Here is a 21,771-nt window from a genome sequence, read left to right on the forward strand (position 1 = left end):
AAACACACACACAAACACAAACAAACACAAACCTAACATTACAAAAAGTTTCAGGAAACCCTTTGGGCGATGCCAACCGGACTATCTTTTGCCAGTGGTTGGGGAATCCTAAAGACCTTATCACGATAAACAGGAAATTCCATGTTTACATCAGACACATAGAAAAGATGTGAACGATGTGCCAAGTGATGGAGAGTCTGGTAAACAAACCCCGGCTGGCCTGCGTAAGGTCAACTTAACCCGTGACCCGCTCAGAGTGAATGGACCTACTCACTGTCACTATGGAGTAGTGGTTGGGAAAAGTCTTGGATGGATACACAGGCCTCATGTGTGAGGTGGATATACCGCAGCGGCCTGAAGACAAACCAAAACAAAAGGAGAAGAAACAAGGGATTGGTTCTCATGGACACTTAAGGACAGTGTGTTCAATAACGGGCAGACCACAGACTCTATTGTACATGCATATCATAATACTTACAATAAGTGGAACATTTCATTTTCCAAGTAGGACTTTTTTTTTTGTTAATATATTCGAAGGGTCAAAACTTTTTGGGAATTCACTTTTGAATGCATTTGATAGTGAGGAAGTGGATTTTAAGCCAAATAGGAAAAATGGCCTGAAAATTGCTTTAACGATAAAAAAATAAAATCTGTCCGCTTCTGCAGGCATATCACAGTCATTAGAAAAAAAACATTTCCCTGAAAGACCAACCCGGTGGGGGGCCTCGACGGTAAAACACGTACGTAGCTTGCTGAGTACGGGCAGCAGGCTCCCGTAGGCCTTCAGGTAGCCGGCCCTGAAGCCGTCCATGGAGATCAGGATCACCGGAGGCTTGGAGAAACTGGGAGGGTTCACAGAGTCCAAGAAAAGGAGAGGAAAGAAGAAGAGTGAGGTTAGGAAGGAGTAGGATGGGGAAGGGTGGGGAGGCACAGCCAACGGTGAAGCACAGTGACTCAGTGTTGCAAAAAGGAAACTGATCCTCTTAATCACAGTGGGGGATATATATACAGTGTGTGTGTGTGTGTGTGTGTGTGTGTGTGTGTGTGTGTGTGTGTGTGAGAGTGAGTGAGTGAGTGGGTGAGTGACAGACAGACAGACAGACAGACAGACAGACAGACAGGCAGGCAGGCAGACAGACAGACAGACAGACAGACAGAGAGTGTGTGTGTGTGTGTGTGTGTGTAAACCGAACACAGCCCACACACACACTTAGGTAAAAGGGGAAGTAGGAGGAGATGGAAAAAATTACAATCGACACCCTGTCCATGGATTGAAAAACGTTTCTGGTTTTTCTTTTCTTCTTCATGTGAGGTCATTCAAAAGGTTGAGGTTATGGCGGCTAATCTAACACTGATGATAAACTGAACTAATCGTCAAAAACATAATGGATTATTTTTCCATCCTACAACGCTTGAGCGCTCATAAAAGGCATCGTCAAATCTGTGTTAAGTGAGTTCTACTCGACGAACCGGGTCATGAATTTTAAGTGCTTCATGTGAGGTGAAGAACATAAGATGGTATAAACAAAGTCTTCAAACTAGGGGCCCCAAAACCTCCAGTCTAAGGAGAATCCTATTAGGCCCATACTTAATGGGGAATAACACATGGAAAAGTGCATTGACATTTGAAGACACAGCACTCACAGAGACCAAGTTAACGACTGAAGGAAAAACCCAAACACCATTGAGAGATGACTGTTCAAATAGAAAGTTATAGCAAGTTAAAAATAACATTAAAACAAATCACAAATGTTTGCTTTTCCATAGTTTACGATCCTAGGGTCACACCCTCAGTTTTAGCGAGAAAGAATGCCCACACACACACACACACACACACACACACACACACACACACACACACTCACACACACGGCAACACACACGTACATACCCACATACTTTATAATTTTCCCCACAGTAAACGTCACTTACAAAACAAATGTGCTGGGCTATTCCTGCCCTTCCTCTAAATATATAAACAACAACAAAGCAGCCTGAATAAATGTGGTTCCACGCGCCAGACTGCCAAACCACAACCAACAGGAAAGAATTGTCTCACACGTCACCCCATTCATCTGCTGGCGCAAGCATCAGAGGAGCCTGATGTAGCCTGTTAGCACGGAAGCTATGAGCAGCTTGGGGCACCTCATGTTTTGTCCGTTTCCACAATAAAATCTCCATGGGAGAAACGAATGGGGGCAATTAATATGGAATCGAGTCAAGCGGCATTCATCACATCAGCCAGAACCAATATGCTCTTTGTGTTTCCGTCACCAATTTCGAGTCATATATTTGCCAACAGCAAGCTAAAAACGAATCACTGGGAATAAGCCAGGTTAGATAATTACTTGTGGAAATGCCTCAAGTGTGCTGACCCACTGCCTTAAGGACAACAGATGTGCCTTTCAAACTTACAAACTGGGTTCACCAAAATGGACTGAAACAAGGCTTTTGGTAGGAAACAAGAACAGAACTGTGAGCAGACCTTTCTTAAACCAGCAGATAAAGAGAGGGGAGAGAGATGCTGGGAAGGTGGCAATGCATAGGCACTCCCAACCAGACATCACGTCTGGTTGGGAGTGCCTATGCCTATGGAGGAGGGAGGGTCTGTACTTGTGATTGTCAGTGAGGATGGAGAGGGGGTGTTTGTGTTACCCAGCTGGACACTGTGGCTGTCCAATGTTCTCACACTCCTGGTCCAGCCAGGTCTTCCCGCCGTCTGCAGAGGCAAAGGGAGGGTGAGAGGTCAGTGGGTGGGTCAGAGGTCAGTGGGAGGGTGAGAGGTCAGTGGGTGGGTCAGAGGTCAGTGGGAGGGTGAGAGGTCAGTGGGTGGGTCAGAGGTCAGTGGGAGGGTGAGAGGTCAGTGGGTGGGTCAGAGGTCAGTGGGAGTGTGAGAGGTCAGTGGGTGGGTCAGAGGTCAGCGACGATGCCACACTCAAGATTATAGTTAAATATGAGCAGTGTAGAATGTTGGTGTATTTTAGTGTCTCTCTGTGTTCACATTTCTTAGTGTGGGGACAGGTCAGTGCCTCTCCAACTGATACCTGGTGTTATTTCCAACAATCCTCCATTTGTTTATATCCCAACAAGAACAAACCAACCAGGTCGTCTGGGACATAGCCAGGGCCATATCAAGGGATAATACTCGCCCAAAACCTTTGGTTCGGTGAGAAGAGCCAAGGACAGCCAAGGAGCACATCTGGAGACTGCTCCTCACCCACCTATACTAAGACTATTCAAGCTAAGTCTGCACCTGTGCTGTATTACCTTAATTAATCCTCGCAGACTCTATACGCAGCGTCTATATGAACGGTTTAGAAATAAGCTGAAATCTAACAGCAGGATACGACTAATCATAACAGATAATACAGTCCATTGTTTTACACTTTATCCTTACAACTTTTTTTGCAATATGCTTGCAAAGGAGAATGTACCACGTTCAGATTTTTAGGAAAACATTATGGGCCACAGTGAAACTAAAGTAACCACTTCAATAGACTTTATTGAGCAGTAAAACATTGTGGAGAGCGGAGCATTGTTCATTGTGGTAACGACATGTCTGAAGATGGGAGGAGTGACAACACAGCTTCTGCATTCCTCAGAAGATGTCTCTCCCTGGTGAAGCTTTGGTCTCACCGTTTACGAGCAGCAGAACCAGAACACAATAGCAGTTACTAGGGTGGGACCAGACGAGGTTAGCCAAGAGAGTGAACTACTTGGCACAAACGTCTTACAGATGGGCAAAAAAAAAGAAGAAAAAAAAAGGATCTTAGCGGAGTACATATGTTCAGCTTGAGGCATGGAACATGTGCCCTGACTCATAGGTCTATTTCGGGCCCGACCAAGCCATTGGCGTTCTTGAAAGAAATTATATAAAATGGCTTGTGAAATGGTATCTCCAGTTGAAGGAAGTTAAGCAATGTTTTCTCACACAGCTTGAGTTACGACAGGAAAAAGGTGTCGATAGCCACCGTGGTTATGCACTGGTTGTTGTCTGCACCGTGATTAATCGCTCTGCTTCCGTGGTTCTCTGCGCAGGCCGCCAGAACTCAGTGCCATCTGGAGATCTTCATAATGTGCAAATGATGTGTTGTATGAGTCCCCCCCCTGTTCGATCGGCCCCATGTTGTTTTCACAGTCGGAAATGTCAAGGCAGAAGTGAACCGGGATGCAGAGAAAGGAGTCCTCCGTGGGGGGACGGGGGACGGTTCAACACACAAGCGGAGCTCAGCCTTTACCCAGCAGGCCGTCTGAGTACTCTCAGCACTCTTCCTTAGGACACGACCCTTTTGATTAAAACATGTCAGGCACGAGGGGGGGGGTTTGCTGTATACCGGTATGTGCTGATCTGTTCTCCGTGCTTGTATTGTCCTTGGTTCACCATGTCTAGGAAGTAGGAGCTGTCCTCCAACATGCTGATCGATGCAATGTGTCCTTTGTTCTTATATTGTTATGTGTACACATGTTTTGCATTTGGACTTGCTCATGTTTTCACTGTTACTCTCTTGTTTACCCATGATGCCAGAGGGACTGTTTTGCATCACCAGTGTGTGTGTGTGTGTGTGTGTGTGTGTGTGTGTGTGAGTGTGAGTGCGTGTCTGAGGGCGAGGCTTAGGTCAGAGCCCACCTTGACACTGGCTCTGGTAGTTATCGCAGCAGTCGCCCACTTGTGAGCAGTCGTCCGAGCAGGAGCACAGACTTTTGGTCAACCTCTGCTCGCCACAGCGTAACCTGCTGCAGTTCCATCGCCGAACTGACGAGGAAGGGAAGGGAGAGAGAGAAAGTGACAGAGAGAGAGACCGAGACAGAGAGATGTGAATGAAAAATCATGAACATGGAAAATACTACTACTGACATCAGGTTTTAACGACACATGGAAATGAGGCTGGGATGTGCTTGTACGTGCGTGCGTGTGCTTGCTTGCGTGCAGGCGTGTGCGTCGAGTACACAGCTGCCAGCTCTCACATATTGAGCGTGACTCGAGCAAAGGACCATCTCCTCACGCTCTCAAGCCCCCAGTCCGAACTTAAGGCTTGTTTATCGGAGGCTAGGAATTCAAATTCAAATTCTGACATTGGTATTAGTATTAGCCTCTACTAATACTATGCTACAGTACATGTGGTAAATGTAGTTTAGAGAAGGTAACGTCTGCTGCATGCAGTGGCTATCCATTGAAGGAAAGCTTCACTCTATGAGGCAATGCGTGTATGCGTGCGTGTGTGTGAATCTATGACAGAAGTCAGTCAGTTGTGACTTTCAAATCACTCTGTCCTTCATCACTATCAAGCCACTCCATCATTGCAGACAGAGTGTGGTCACATTATGTGACTTTACTACAACATGACTGATGGATAGATCAAGAGCATCTTCAAAAAGGTAAATGGACTGCATATACATATTATAGCACTTTCACTTTGAGTGTGGCCATACAAAGTGCTTTACTTTTTTATCATTGCCTCACATTCACCCATTCATACACACATTGCTACACCAACAGCGGTGTCAACCATGTAAGGCAACAGCCAGCATGTCACTAGGAAGAACCGGAGATCAAACCAGCAACCTTTCACTTGCCAGGCAACCTGCTCCACCTCCTGAGTCACTGCCAACCAAAATGTGACCCAAAATGTGAACCCCCCTGTTGATTCCCTCAACCTCTTTGCCAGTAAAACCATTGTGTACTTTGTTCACCACGATCACCAAGGGTGTGTGTTGCTGACTAGCGCTATGAGAGATGGTCGTCTCTATCATGGAGGTGGGAAAGAGGCCCCGTTCTCAACCTCTGTCTGGGCCAGAGACTGAGGGTTGGAAACATGCCGTGCAGTCTGCTGAGACAGGTTGCTGTGGTAGGGGATTCAAAAGAAAAACACACACATTCTCTCTCTCTAGCACACTCAAACAATTAACCTACACACACATACACATACTCTAAAATCTTGCGAAAAGAGTTGTTGCAGGAAGGGAACGGTGGAAACGAGATTAAGAGTTGGCGAGAGGAGTGCCAGGATAAGTGTGTTGTGCTGGACGACAGAAAGCTTAGCTTAGTGTTATCTAAAAGATTTGGGTTAATGAGGGTTGAGATTGTAATGACAATAGGGACATTTCCTGCAAACAGTGTGCAGGATTTCAAAGCAAGACTTCACCTTGAGCGAGACTTTGTAAGACACAATAACAAAGAGCGTACAAGGGTAAAAATAAAGAAAAAAAGTTTTTTTTGTAGGGATCCTTTCCAAGATTCTGTCAGACAATTATAATAATATATATATTATATAATATAATAAATGTTTGTAAATGCATTTTTGAAGTCAAGATGAATTATGATGACAAGATATGCCCCTAAAGCAATCACTGAATGTCACTTATATATATATGTAATATAAAAGAGAAAGCTATACTCCTATGTGAGGGGGGGAAAGAGACAGGAATCATGTCCAGAGGCAACAACAACAAAAATGTAACAGTATCAGGCAAAGAGCAAACAAAGCATTTGTTTTTTCGCGTATGGCTGCCGTGTTGACTGGCTGGTAAATATAACCCTGGGCATCGAATGAAGAGGAGGAGACGCCAGGGCACGCTCAAATGTGTGTGTATGTCTGTGTGTGTGGGGAGGGGCGGGGGGGACAGATCAGCCGCCCACACTGACCACAGCCAGCTCTTTAAATGGGAGACGGGTATTTTCCCTGCGGTGTTAGTTTGCAGCAGACAGAAGGCCTCACGTCGCTGCCCACGGTTCATCCAGAGCTTCTCCTTTTCCAGAACATTCCTGGCCAGCCTCAAACTCACTCATGTTTACGTTACAGGCTTCATGGGACACATACATTTTGAGGGACCGGAGTGAACATACCTGACAGGAGTTCCCTAGGCTAAGTGTTATTACACACATGTGCTTTTTGTCATAAGCCTCTGAACCATCTTGCAATTCCATCCATCTCTCTCTCTCTCTCTCTCTCTCTCTCTCTCTCTCTCTCTCTCTCTCTCTCTCTCTCTCTCTCTCTCTCTCTCTCTCTCTCTCTCTCTCTCTCTCTCTCTCTCTCTCTCTCTCTCTCTCTCTCTACCTATGTCTCTTCACCTCTTGCACTGAACTGCCTGAACTGCTCTCTTTACCCCCTTCTCTCTTTCTGTCTTTGGCTCCAGCTCTTTATATCTCTTTCCAAGTGTCTGCTCCGTAACTTGACTCTTCTCCCTTCCTTCCTTCCTTCCCTCCTAAACACTGCTGTAAATACACACGGCTTTCTGTGTCTGAGGCATCCAGGAAAGGGGGGGCGTCCATGGCACATGGACTGTGTGTGTGTGTGTGTGTGTGTATATATGTATGTATGTATGTATGTAGTATGTATATATGTGTGTGTGGTTGTGTGTGTGTATGTGTGTGTGTGTGTGTGTGTGTATGTGTATGTGTGTTTGTGCCTGTGTGTGTGTGTGTGTGTGTATTTGAGTTAGCATATGTGCGCGTGTGTATATATGTTTGCATATGTGTGTGTATAAATGTATGTGTGTGTGTGTTTCTGCCTGTATATGTATATGTGTGTGTGCGTGCTGGCGTGTTTGTGTGGAGATGTGAATACTTGTGTGTGTGTGTGTGTGTGTGCGCATGTGTGTGTGCTTGCATCTGCGTATCTATATGTATATGTGTGTGAGTCTGCGTGTATATATGTATGTGTGTGTGTGTGTGTGTGTCTGCGTGTATATGTGTGTGTGTGTGTGTGTGTGTGTGTGTGTGTGTGTGTGTGTGTGTGTGTGTGTATAGGCGTGTGTGTGTGTGTGTGTGTGTGTGTGTGTGTGTGTGTGTGTGTGTGTGTTCTCACTAGGCGCCAGGCAGAGCTCCTCATAGTCCCGGCAGCAGGTCCCGGCCGCCTCGCAGGTGGGCTCACAGTGGCAGGAGGCGGACGCGTCGCTGCTGGCCGCCGCACAGCGGTTCCTGCAGCTGCTCCCTGCAACCACACACACACACACACACACACACACACGCACATGGTTAAAAACACACGCACACATGGATAGACAGACACACACACACACACACGCACATGGTTACACACACACACACACACACACACACACACACGCACACACATGTATACATACACACACACATGGTTACACACACACACACACACACACACACACGTAAACATGCACACACACACACACACTTGAAAGCATGTGTACACACACACACACACACCCACACACACATGGTTACACACACACACACACACACACACACATGTAAACACACGCACAAACACACACTTGAAAGCATGTATATACACACACGCACACACACACACACACACACACACGTTTGGGGATAAGGAAGGGGTGGGGGTCGAGGGTCACAAAGCTGCAGATCCAGATAATGAATAAAGATAAACATGGCTTTTGGAAAAGGCCATCACTTCTTAGGTCATATTATTTTGGGCAGAGTACATTAAAGAAAACCAAGAGTCAATGATGTGCACGTGTGCCGTATGCAGTGGGGCCAAGAGGACATCCTGGTTTTGAATCCCACCTGTTGAATCACAGTGCGGCCTCATGAAAAACACGAAGGCCAGGATCGTGGCGAGAAGGCACAGCAGCAGCACCTGCAGCAAACCAACGACAAAAACATAATTTGATGATCCTCCACTGCAGTGGATTTCTAAATGAATGCAGGTGTATTAATGCCCTAATCTCTTGGGCTCAGTAATTTACCTCAAAGAATCTCCTTAAACCTCAATAAACATGATGAGTCACCATGCAAAGCGTTGAGCATGAACATGTTTCCAGTACAACCACTGCATGGAAAGCACTGTTCAGAACTTACTACTTTCTATGTACTGTAGTCATACCGTTTTTGGTTGCCTTTCGATTCTTTGGTAACGTAATGTTACGGATGTGGTCAAAGACAATGTGTTTTATTATCAAATGTGAAGTAAAACGTGGTCGTTCTTCCCAATTAAACTCTCACGACAAGGCAAGGGTCATCAACAACATCATAAAATAGTACTGACATTACATCAAAAAAACACGCCAAACGGCAGCAAAAACATCAACAAAAACAAGACATGGCCTGGTGGCATGCATGTTGAGTGGGGAGTGAAAGCCCTGACACACACTCAGTGAAAAATAAATCAATAATAGTGGACCTCCTTAGAAGTAGGGACTTGGAGGATGTGTTGGACAGCAGTGGGTAAGCAAAGCCAGAGACCAGGCTATTGGGAACATCTGTTGTTAATGCAATAACAGAGTCACCGAGTCTGAGATCAGAAGCTTCTGTGTTTAGGGCTATAATAGATATGGTACGTAAGTAATATATGGGTGCGTACTGTATAAACAGATCTGTGTTGTCTATAATCGGCAAGAGTCAGGACTAATGAGAAGCTACAATGTGCAACCCTAACAATATAATGAATTGAAGATCAAAAGGCTGAGCTGCTGTTGCTGAAAGTTGGAGCTCATTGAACTGTTGAGGTTGAGTTGAGTTGAGTTAAATCACAGGGGCGTTCTGTGCCCCCTGTGAGATGGGGTTGACCGCTGACTATGATAAATGACTATTGACCATTGAGGAACATCCATTATCTGATCATTAACCTGTCTTTGCCAGTGTTTTTGGATGCGGCTCACATTTTCATTTTATTTGCTCATCATTAACCTTGGAACTAAGCTCAGAGATCCAGTGCTTCTCCAGTCTTTGTCTCTTCGACTGTCTCTGTTCCCAGGATGTGCAAGAATGTAATGATTAGTCACGTTGTTACACCTTGTTCTTCTTTGAATGAAATTGAATGCAATCGGGAAGCCCATTCACAGTTGCGGTTAATGTCATAACAAATATGTAAAATTTGTCAATGATTATGTTGTGGTTTGGTTGAACGAAGTGACTATTTTAAGTACCTCAACTGCCAAAGGTCATCACATCGGAAAAAGATGTGCTGCTGCGAATGATTGACAATTGATTGCGGAATCCAGAAATCCACAGGACAATGATGCAACGCTTCACAAGCCACCATCAGACTGTTCCTTTTTTAGACTTTTAGACGTGACTGTGTGTCTCTCGTTACCCTAGGGAGCCATACAAACCCTGGGCACAATTAAAACACACAATACAATAGTTTTGTGCACCACCAAGTAGTTCACCACTCTAATTGCCTCACTCAAAAAACTTTAGAGGACACTAACAACTTTGGTCACATAACTTCTCCAGTGTGTGTGCGTCTGTGTGTGTGTGTTTGTGTGTGTGTGCACGTGTTTGCGCGTTTGTGTGCGTGTGTGTGCGTGTGTGTGCATGGCTTTATGGTGCGCCCGCAAGTGGGACTCTCTCATGGTCTTTGACCGCCTTTTCAATGTCAATTTCCAAAAGTTCTTTTCCACATAAAATAAGTTCAGTTTCCCTTTAATTGAAAAGCTTGAATGTATAGAAGTTCACACACACACACACACACACACACACACACACACACACACACACCCTAGCAGCAGTCTCAGACCTCCTCCTTTGACTGGGGAAGGCTGCTTCGGCTTCAAGTGCAGCGATGGGGCTTTGTAATTACACTGGGTGGTTCAAAGGCAGTGTGCGGAGTTCAGACATAAATAAAGCTAATGATAGAAAAAGGGGGGTCCCCTCTCATTGATAAACCCTACACTGAGTGGACTTGATGTTTGCTCAATAAACGCAAGGGCGCAGGTCTTAGTGGTTTGCTGTAAAGACTACTGATGCCTATGTCTTTGACTTAATGTGACTAAATCCGCACCGAAAACCTTCCCCGTAAGAAGCCATCTGTGAAAATGTAGACCATCCTTCCATCCTCGTTTCTGCTTACCTGCTAGGGTGGCAGCAGGACCAGTAAAAGAGTCCAGCTGTCCATTTCCGCCTGGTAACTGCCTCCCAACGGAGGACTCTTTTTGCACTTACTGCGATTACCAAAGCAATGAAAAGCTTCCAAAAGTGATCTAACCAAAAGCGATGGTAAACCCAGTAAACACGTCCATCCACATGAGAGGTCACACGTCTTTAAATAACACACAAAATGGGGATGTGAGGACCGACCACCGCAGGTAAATCTGGATTCCTGCAAAACACGCTCCTCCCAGCTCTAACCAGGCACATCTGTACAGCGTCAGGGAGTGTGAGTCGGCGTTGCAGGCAGACCGTCACCTTGAGACACACAAGTCAGACGCACACAGGTGGGAGGAAGGGGAAATGAAAGTGTGGTCCTCTGAGAATAGCCAGCCTGGGGTTTTAGACGTCATGGCATGTGTGGTGGAAACCAAACAGTCTGAAGCTTGGAGATAATTATTTAAGCGGGTTCAACAAGGATCCGATTGTACTATAGTTGGGAGTGAAATTGTAAATCAGCACTGATATTCCATCCGATTGTTGATCAAGCATCTCATTAGTCTGCACTTGCTTGTGAATGACCTCACTGGTTCCATGGCTCCATTTGTGCCATTTGGAGCAGAAACACACTGAGAAAAGTTTTTTCATCCACAGATTTAGTAATCTTCTGCATTGCAACATTGCAACAGCACTTTGGCCCTACCCCCAGATGTTTGCTAGAGAGACTTCTGGCCAGGCAAGAGGATTAAGCTGTCTAGACGTTGCAGTTTTCACCTCACCACATTTATTGATTTGTTTTAAATAAGCAGCCGCTCTATGAACACCTTGGCGAAAGTGTCAAGTGACTAGTGAAAGTGGTTTTCATAGGATCCGGTAGTAGGCCTGAATTAGTTATTAGGCCTACATAGGTATGTGTTGATCCAAATTTAACTGAACAGGACTTTATGTGTGGAAAAACCTGTAATATGAATAAATAAGACAATAATGTTTAATATAACACCCATTCACATACAAGAAACGGAGGGGGCGGGGCATGAACATGACTGATGGGTTGGTTTCAATCTGCCAAGTCACCTGTACTGTTAGGTCTTGCATGAAAAATACATGGACGCTATGTAGAAAAGACAGCGAATCTGGAGGAGAAACTAATTTTGTGGCTGCAGGGTGTTTATAGGCAATTGGTTTAAAAAAAAATAATATGACAAATAGAAGCCTATAACTATATTTATACACACACACACACACACACACACACACACACACACACACACACACACGCATGTATATATATACACACACACACACACACACACACACACACACACACACACACACACATACATACTGTACATACAAACATAAGTACATATATATATACTTACACACACACCGCTCATTCATAAATCTCTTCAATATTTCAAAACGTCAACTTCACAAGCCATCAGCTGTCACTAAAAGTATGAATTACGCATGTAACAGAATAACCAGTGGAGTAATGATACAGTCCGTAACATACTACAATAACGTAGGTAGGTTACGTACCCCAGTAATGACTTTCCATTTGTGAGAACTTTTCCATTTGTGTCCATTGTGTCCTGAGTTACTTTCCATAATTGGCGCCCCGAATAAACTGGCGGCTTGCTCTGCGGATCCGTCCTCCTCTTTGGATTCTTTGGTGTTCATGACGGTGAACTCTAAACACCGTGGATATATGTATTTACCTGAGAGCTTAGTCAATATTGACTAGCGGTATCCCACCGATATCCCACTGATATCCCTAACACTGAGTAGCCTCTTGTAAGTAAAGAACTTTATTTTGGAGTAGGTCCGCCTTCTTGACGCGGGCCTATCCAAATGTGCATTTAGGAAGCAGCGTGCGTAAATTGATAAGCGAGTCGTTAACCGAGTTCCAACTCCGAGCCGGATCCCAGACGTTCCACGTTTATTCTAAATCCGTCGAAACAATTCGCAGTTATCTTTATTAATCAATGGGTGACGTCATTATGGACCTACACACGATAGGGCTACGATGACAAAAAAATGTTATCACAAGTTACGAAGATAGAAAGTTAGTCCAAATATGCGACAGATGCTCAGCGAAGAAAAAGTATTTTTCCATTTTTTTTTTAACTGTCATGAGTCGCTGCCGCCACCCACTGGTATCTACATGTAATATGTTTTGCAGTTCAGCCTACTGGACTGACTTCAATTACTACGAACTCTCTACTATTTTAACCTCATTGACATATTAAACCTAGTTAAGCATTTTAGAGGTAGAAGCCCACTACATTGAGTACAAGATATTGTTATTGTAATAAAACACACTTTTAGAATCAGCTAAATTATAGGGATTTTTCCATACACGGTTAGGGCGACATTAATCCAAATTTCAGAAAGAATAAATGTACTATACTTGTAACATACATACAATATTTCCTCATTTATCACTGCCCCATACACAAGTAGTGCAACTGGTGAGGTCCAGTTCTCCCCTGGAGCCACGCGGAGCCCATGGTGTGAAACCGGAGATCACATGCATGTTGTTTCTGCACTCATCCTAACCTCTGACCCGTGGCTGTTCTTACTGCTCAAGCTCATTGATGTACCCCACTGTGTTTGAGTGTATGTGTATGTGTGTGTGTGTGTGTGTGTGTGTGTGTGTGTGTGTGTGTGTGTGTGTGTGTGTGTGTGTGTGTGTGTGTGTGTGTGTGTGTTAAAGTTCAAGTCCAAGTCTTTTATTGTCAATGCGAATAATTCACATTGACAATTGAGTCTGACTGGGTTTTATGTCATCTGCAACGTATAAAGACAGTAAATATTAATAAATATAATGGAAAGTACATAAAAGGGTAATAATATAGCTGGGAAAATAAACAAAATCCAATTATATCCAAAACCCAATAATGTTCAGTCAGTCCCAGTTAAGTGCAAAAGACAAAGTTCTATGCAATTATGAGGTAGATAGGTACCAAATGATGTAGGTTAATAAGGTTGCCTCGTGAAGGTAAGAAACTACAGACGGTTGAGAAGCCCGAAGGCCCATGGATAGAAACTGTCCTTCAGTGTGGGTGTGTGCGTGTGTGTGTGTGTGTGCGGGTGTGTGAGTGTGGGTGTGCGTGTGTGCGGGTGCGTGCAACGGCTCTGTGCGCACGTGTCACGTATTTGGCATGCAAGTGTATTTGCTGTGTGTGTGTGTGTGTGTGTGTGTGCCACACGGATCTCATGCTCAGTGAAGCAGTTCTCTGTGAACAGAGTGTCTCAGCACAGCAGAGACCCTACAGCTGTCCCCCCTCCCCCTTCCCCCTCCCAACCAACACCACCACCACCCAGCTGGCTGTGGAAGACGACCTCTCATTCTGACATAACACAACAACATGCACAGTGCACTGTCTCACCCCCGCACCACAGACATGCTCTGAGGAGAACCGTGCTGACTCTGCTGTATTATTCATTTTATATTTATATATCGTTGACGGCACGTTTTATATTTGAATATTCTTACTGATTAAAATATATTATTCAATTATACATTGTCTGTATGAACGAATGTGTGTATATAAATATATTTGTTTCAATGCAACTTGTTTTTCTTCCAAAATGTTTTGCCCGGGCTCCAGCCGGCTGTCAACTGAACTTCAGAGAGGACGACTGCGTGTCACTCATTAACTCTTTCTGTACAAACACTGTAGACGATGATAATTGCTATCGACATTTGACCTCTGTCGCCAACTAGCATACGGTGGGAGCTGTCTGTTGGCAGGCTCCTCATGAAAAATACACAACGTTGAAGGCAGAGTCCACCAGGCTCCACTGTCAACCTTGACCCTTTGAAGCAGAAGAAGATGTGACGGTAACCCGTGGCAACACAATAACCTTTCCCTGGCCTTTGGGGTGCTGATGCCAATAGGATTCGACCTCATATTGGCACCGTGACCGTCACTGTGCTCCCCCTTTGGGCACTTTAGTGACTCTGCCAGCTGAAATGTATCTATCTGTATGTTGCCTCTCGCTCCTGGGTTATAAGAACCTGCAGGGGACAGTTTATGGTCATATGTTTGCATCCCATCAGTCGAATCAAAGTGTCTCTAGGAACGCCTGCAGGGTGTTTGATGTGGAGGGTTGTAGGGGGTTGGGGGGGGGGGGGGGGGCGGGGGATGATGTGGTTATTAATGACTCGCATGGGGAGGTAGATTATGTTCTTAAAGAATTTATCAGCTGCAATTTTACACATCTCCCCTGAGCAAAAGTTCACTGGCATAATTTCTTCTTGGAATTGTGTCATGTTGAGAAAAACCTGATGATCGATTAGCGTGTATAGTGCTAATATTATTCTGTAAAATACATACGTTTATATGTTTATTTGGCAGTCGTAAGCATTTTGACTTTGGGCACTGAGACATCAAATCCAGTGCAAAGGGTTGTGGATTGTAATATTCCAAGGGCTCTGTGTAATCGGTTACAGAGTCTGTGCTGCCCGTCTATATATACTGTATATTACCTGTAACACTGCAGTGAACCTCATGGCATCATTTATTTGTACAACATCGGTCATTTGCTGCTAAAATAACATGGCTAGCTAGAGGTCATTGAAGTCACGTGCTTGGGTCTGAGGGGTGCAGAAACAGGTCAACTAAAATCTGCCCTGCTTTTATGCATGACTATAAATAGAGTCAGGGCAGAAGTAAAGAGGAACCTAATTTTTAAATGAATGCATTCCCCTAGAAATCAATTAAATTAACTTGAGAAGGAGATATATAAGGAATTGCATGCACCAACCTTGCACTATTAGTCATAGTCATTTAGCAGATGCTTTTTAATCCAAAGTGACCCCTTCTTATTTGTAAACATTTTGGGGCTAGACATCTTGCTCAGGGATGCATACAGGTGGACTGAGGACGTTGGGGTTCAAATCCAGAACCTATTGGCTGAGAGTCACCCTAACCACTGACTAGATTGTCCTACACCTACTTTCAGACAAATAAGTACCATGGTCAGGTCAGATTTGTATTGGAGTGGCCATAAGAATTTCGATTTGGAACAATTTCAAGGAACAAGTTGCACAAACAAGGGAGAAATATTTTCATAATGTGTTCTGACTGGTTGACATTATATACTGAGACTGCCTGAATATTGTTGAGGTTATTTGAAGCCTCAAGCATGGTTCTGAATTGTTTTTGTAGACCTTTAAAAGTCGAGAATAATTAGAATATATGTTAAATCAATCTGCACTGTACACAAGTGCTTTAGGCTAAGAAACTAATGATATTTATTCATGTCATTAATGGCAATGAAATGATTCAAATTCTAGATATTTCAATATCTCAATTTCAATGTATCCGTTATAATCCATTTACCTGTGGAACTAAAACAGGAAACTGACCAACAGTCCAATGTCATGGAAGTACTGAAAGCAAATGTGTTACGAAGGCATAGTTGATTTTCCATTACGTTCACTGCTATGTATGAATCACACTGGCGTGTATCTGACATAAGCCATTTCCTGTATCTGGAGGCGTCTCAGTCTCAGAGAGTGTGTGTGGTCAAGGGTTTCTACTCAAAATAAAACCTCACTAATCTCTTCCTGCTAATCCTCTTCATTGTTTGTTTCGTCTCTTTTCCCATGTGTACATGAACGTATACCACAACGAAACACACCTAAAAGGAACAAAGATCAACCCACCGACAAATCTGGGGAGAGCGGGTCTTGCTTTGAAATGACACGTTAAGAGGAGAGGGGAGCATGTATTCCTTTGGAGAGGGACCTGAAGACAGCCTTTCAAGTCCTGTTGCTTTTGGCTTTCTGAACTTGCAGATCCCATGGGGAGTTGGACTTGAGTGTGGTGGCGGGCGGCATCCAGGAGGAGATCCCTCCTCCATGGCCAATGCTAGCGAGAGACTGACGGCAGGAAACCGCTTTGGATGGCAGGGATGGGAGCAGTAGAGGTAGAGCAGTGAGTGTGTTGTGTAGGAAACAATCAATATTTTACACTGGATAAAAATTGGCCATTGGACTGTTTTAGAGAGTGTGATTTAAATAAATACAGTCACCCCCTTTGGTTAATTACTCTTGGATGATTTAGAAAGATCCTGCTGTAAATAATGTATGGATGGTTATTTATTTACTAGCCTTGTTGCTAAAATGTTCAAATGGAATGGAATGGTGTGTGTGTGTATGCGTACATGTGCACACGCATTCTGCATTAAGTGTGTGTGTCCATGCATTAAGTGTTTGTGTGCGTGTGTGTGTGTGTGTGTGTGTGTGTGTGTGTGTGTGTAGATGAATTAGGTGTGTGTGTACATGCATTAAGTTTGTGTAAGTCAGTGCTAACTAAGGAAGCAGATCATGTCCAGGGCCGCCCAGCTGGGGGCCCGAGGTGAACATCCTCATTATGTGCTGTCAGACACGTCTCTCAGGGGGGCCCCCGGAGAAGGCTGGCATGCAGGGCCCCTTACTTTGACATCACATCAATATTAAAGCAGGGTGGGCTGCTGTATGGATAGAACATACAACATAATATGCAGTGCAAAATCGATAGGGATTTTTGCAAAATAATAGAATCGGTACCTTCAGCATATACACCTGTTCTTTCAAAACCAATCTTTAATAATGCAGATCGGTGCTTGATGTTCTTGGCAGATAATCAATAAGCATGAACCGTGGGCGGACCTTATGCAGTTTAGATTGAAGCAAGGCGATGGTGTCAATATTAATTGCAGCTCTTTTTGAAACAACTATAGATATATCTCTATACTAAATTCAGAAAGATATACATTATGTAACATCAGAATAGACAAAAGCAATGCTGAATTAGAAAGTATGTTTTATCATTGTGTTTGTGACTATGTTGTTTTATGTTATGTTGTATTGTAGTATGTTGCAATTATAAAAAAATGTATATAATGTACAACGCAGAGCTAACAGGCCAGCAACTGGACACAAGCAACAAGCATCACTCACAGCGCTCAAAAAACAATAACATGAATATCAAGTATCCAGTGTATAATGCCAGTATGAATATCAAGGATTGTTCAAAAGCCGGCTATGTTTAATACCGGGTGCTCGAAAAGAATGAAACAGAACAATAGTTCCACTCCCTTCTGCCTAAAAGTCCTCAAAAGCACATTTCACAGAATAACAGCATGTGCTCATCATTTCAAAATTCAAACCAAATCATTACATGCAAAATTATCCAATGATAATTCCATTCCCGAGGCACATGATCAAGCAAGTGGCACTCAGCCGCAGCGAAATGACAAAAGGATTTTATGGTTGAAAGGTGAGATCCACTCCCACTCCTGTGGCTTATTAATAATAAGCCACAGGAGTAGAGGTGTGTGTGTTTGTGTTGCAGTGTGCATACACGCGTGTGCCGATGCCCCGCCTGGCTTGTGGAGCGCTGAAGTATTATTATAGCGACTGTAGAGGGGGTGGGGGGTGGCGCTCACTGCTGAGATGCAGAGATGATGATGGGCAAATGAAAGGCTTTTAATTGAATGCCAGCTGGGGGGCGGGGGGGCGGGGGGGCGGGGGGGCTGCCCCCATCTGAAGGCCACCGCTCTCAGTATGCAGTAGGCGGGAGCAGGCAGCGGGGTGGTGGTGGTGGTGGTGGTGTGGGAGCGGACAGGGCCGCTGACGGCTGCTGTCTATTCGACTCTGCCCTAATGATGTCCCTGTGTCACGCCATTATGTAATGTGTTCTCTCAAGTAATGTTAAGTCAGCCCTGCACCCCGAGTGTGTGTGTGTGTGTGTGTGTGTGTGTGTGTGTGCGTGCCTGTGTGTGTGTGTGTGTGTGTGTGTGTGTGTGTGTGTGTGTGTGTGTGTGTGTGTGTGTGTGTGTGTGTATCTGTGAGTAAGTGTGAGTGTACGTGTGAAGTGTGAGCATATGTGTGCGTGTGTACATGTGTGTGAGAAGCCATTGCGTGCCCGTGCATACGAGGACTGGCTGTATCGATAGCAAGATTTTGAGATTATGTTTGCCTGAACAGCTGAAAGGGCAGTATGCATTTTTAGCAGATATGGATTTATTTTAAAGCGAGGGGTTTTCACCATGTCAATATGGTACATACACTGTTAACCAGTGAAACTGACACAAGGTGATGACACAAGTATACATAATTAAAATCCTGGCCATAGCTGAAGCACAGCCAGTGAATAAATTAGCATTTTATCATTGTAACAAGTATTTGCAATTTTCATGTTTACAGCTGTGGATCAATTTACACGATTCACTCTTTGGACAATTCGAACAGAAGGAAGGCTTCTTGTCATGAATTGTCTCTCTCAATTCATGTGAAGTGTGTGATTCTTAATATATAATAATGTATTTAGAGCCCACATCTGGGCTCTAAATATAAGCCACAGTTACAGTTTTATCACATCACATGAGTTACATCAATTATGTACTGAGTTATGAGTTATGGATGCAGAGGGCTGTGAATCAAGACCCCAGACCACAGGATACAAAAATACATGAAACTGTAGGTGAGTGCAGATAAGATAAAATAACAGATAATGTTTGAGCATGGGATATAGGTAGAGACCGAAGAGTGGGTGGAGAATGTAAAGTGACTGTCAGAGCTGTCTGGCTGGGCTGCTTGTGTAGATCCTGAACGTCGTCAAATACTCCACACGGGCCGTTTTGGGGTTTATTCCAGTCTGTCTGGATTCTCAAAGCCTGCAAACTGATATTCTTGTCAGTGGGGCCAGCCATAATAAACCCTTGTTGATGACGGATACAGGAATAGATTACTAGAACGCATCTCAACACCTCACCACGGCAAACATCTGTACAGGCAAACACATCTGCCTATCCAGATGTCCCGGGTGTGGTTTGTTGACGTGGTTTCTTTGAGGACATGGTTCACATCACAACATCACATCACAACGCGTTTGAGCGGCAGTAAAGGCAGTAAGGTCAGGGGCTTTGTAGCGTTGTCTTAGCATCGGTTCCAAAAGCCTCCGATCTCAGAGAGACTCCCGGAGGACAGATCCAGAAACAATGCACCATTAGCCCCCAGGCAGGTTCGTAAGAGGGGCTGAGTCACAGCTACACCCCCGCTTAATAGATGCACATACAAACCCTGACACGCATTATGTTTTTCCAAAACAATATATATAGGAAATGCAATCAATATCCAATATCCAATATCCCGAATCCAATTTAGATGTCAAAACCTATTGGCTTCACACTTCCATGGCCCTTGACAGGTTTCCAGTGTGAAGCTTCCTATTCCGACAGTGTGTTTAATACACTTAGTGTTGCTTTTGCCTTTAGGAACAGCTTTCAATCTTTTTAGAGCCGTCTCGGTCTGTTGTATTTCTACAGATGATCTGCAACCCATGCAGGGTTGTTTGATTTACGACCATAATCACAGATATCGATACAATCTTGGATTAGAGTGTTACTTTTAGCTCCGGGAAGCAGTCTTTCATTGGATCAATATTCACCCATCACCCATCACCAGGAAAAAGGTTCCCTTGGGAGAGGTGTGGCAGTTTTCTTAGGAGCAATGAAGGGCAGTGGAGTTCAAACGCTAAAGATGTTAGCAGAAATTGTGCATTTGGGCATACGTTTTTTCAATAAAGTCTGGCTTATTTAAAATCCAACGTCTCAACCAGAATCTATAGTTAAAGTAGAGTGTCCATAGAGACCAGAACCAGAATCCAGAAACTAAAGCTTGTCTTGGTCACTGGTGAGGTATTTAGACTCCTGCATGGGGGTTGTTTATTACAGAACCCCTCCGGGTTGACGTGTACAACCTCAGAATACTAAACCCTTCATATACTCTTCATACTCTTCATACACACAACAATAGACACTAAACACATCCACACCAGGGTTACCTGATGTGAATATGAATCTTTCATGTGTAACTGTATCTGTTATTCCAACGTTTTTAGGCCTACTGTACAATGCCCAACTATATCCATTAGGCTGTAAAAGTATTGTATATAATATTATATATACATACATATGTATATATGTATATATACATACATATATATACATACATATACATATATATATATATATGTATATATACATACATATACATATATATATATATATATATATATATATATATATATATATATATAATTTCTTATTCTTTCTATTAAAAAAAAAGACCATGCCGGTTAAATCAAAGTGTCATTTATTGATTTAGTGATCTGTGATTTATTGGCCTATTGATCGATGTGACTCCCTCAAACGAGGATTTCAGGTGTAGCGGCAACCGCCAGCTCGCTTGACTAACGTGTTTATTGAAGCTGGAGCTATTTTTAGCCTGGCCCTGGATAGTTGCCTTTAGTGTTGCACCGGGCCATCGCTCAGTGACTGGCAGAGGATTATGCAGATTCACTCCTCTGCCTCTCAGCGATTCCATAGATGATGTGATGATGGAGAACTGTCAACGTGGCGAGGTGTTCCAGACACGCTATATGTGCACGTGCGTTTTAACATATGCGTGTGCATGTTTCGTATGTGTGTGCGCGCGCGCGCGCGCGCGCGCGTGTGTGTGTGTGTGTGTGTGTGTGTGTGTGTGTGTGTGTGTGTGTGTGTGTGTGTGTGTGTGTGTGTGTGTGTGTGTGAACCGACTTGACACTTCGCTGGCTCAGCCTTTTTGAAAGAGGTTTGAATAAAACGTTGTTGAAAGTATGGAATCTAGTATATAGATCTGATATTTGATGATGTAAGTTGATATATAAATATTTTACATTGATATTTATGACATTTATGTTGTTTTTTATCAATAAAGAGACTGAAAGGTGATTGTAAGTAGAACATAATAGCTATTTATTGAAGCCCAGCATCTAATCTCTGTTGCTTATAACCACATTTCACCCAGTAGCCTACCATCACTAAAATACAGGCTCCTACTTTATATTAATATTTAATAAGATACTAGTAACTAACTAACTAACTAGTAAAAAAAATATATAATAGAATAATAA

The 21,771-nt window shown here is 43.7% G+C and overlaps 1 protein-coding gene across 1 annotated transcript in view; it reads right to left on the bottom strand.

Annotated features, from left to right (window-relative positions):
- The window catches only part of enpp1 (ectonucleotide pyrophosphatase/phosphodiesterase 1), a 25,702-nt gene extending 13,009 nt beyond the window's left edge, over positions 1–12,693 (bottom strand). Inside the window, exons 1-7 of the mRNA XM_084484029.1 lie at positions 12,359–12,693; positions 8,513–8,585; positions 7,806–7,931; positions 4,628–4,753; positions 2,656–2,719; positions 745–842; positions 275–354 (exon numbers count right to left, since the gene is read on the bottom strand). Of these exons, the coding sequence (XP_084340155.1) occupies positions 275–354; positions 745–842; positions 2,656–2,719; positions 4,628–4,753; positions 7,806–7,931; positions 8,513–8,585; positions 12,359–12,499 (708 nt within the window). The 5' untranslated portion in view covers positions 12,500–12,693. The remainder of the gene's footprint in view (positions 1–274; positions 355–744; positions 843–2,655; positions 2,720–4,627; positions 4,754–7,805; positions 7,932–8,512; positions 8,586–12,358) is intronic.
- Between the last annotated feature and the right edge of the window lie 9,078 nt (positions 12,694–21,771).

This window comes from Micromesistius poutassou, assembly GCF_964030765.1.
Source record: "Micromesistius poutassou genome assembly, chromosome: 19".
Taxonomy (NCBI): domain Eukaryota; kingdom Metazoa; phylum Chordata; class Actinopteri; order Gadiformes; family Gadidae; genus Micromesistius; species Micromesistius poutassou.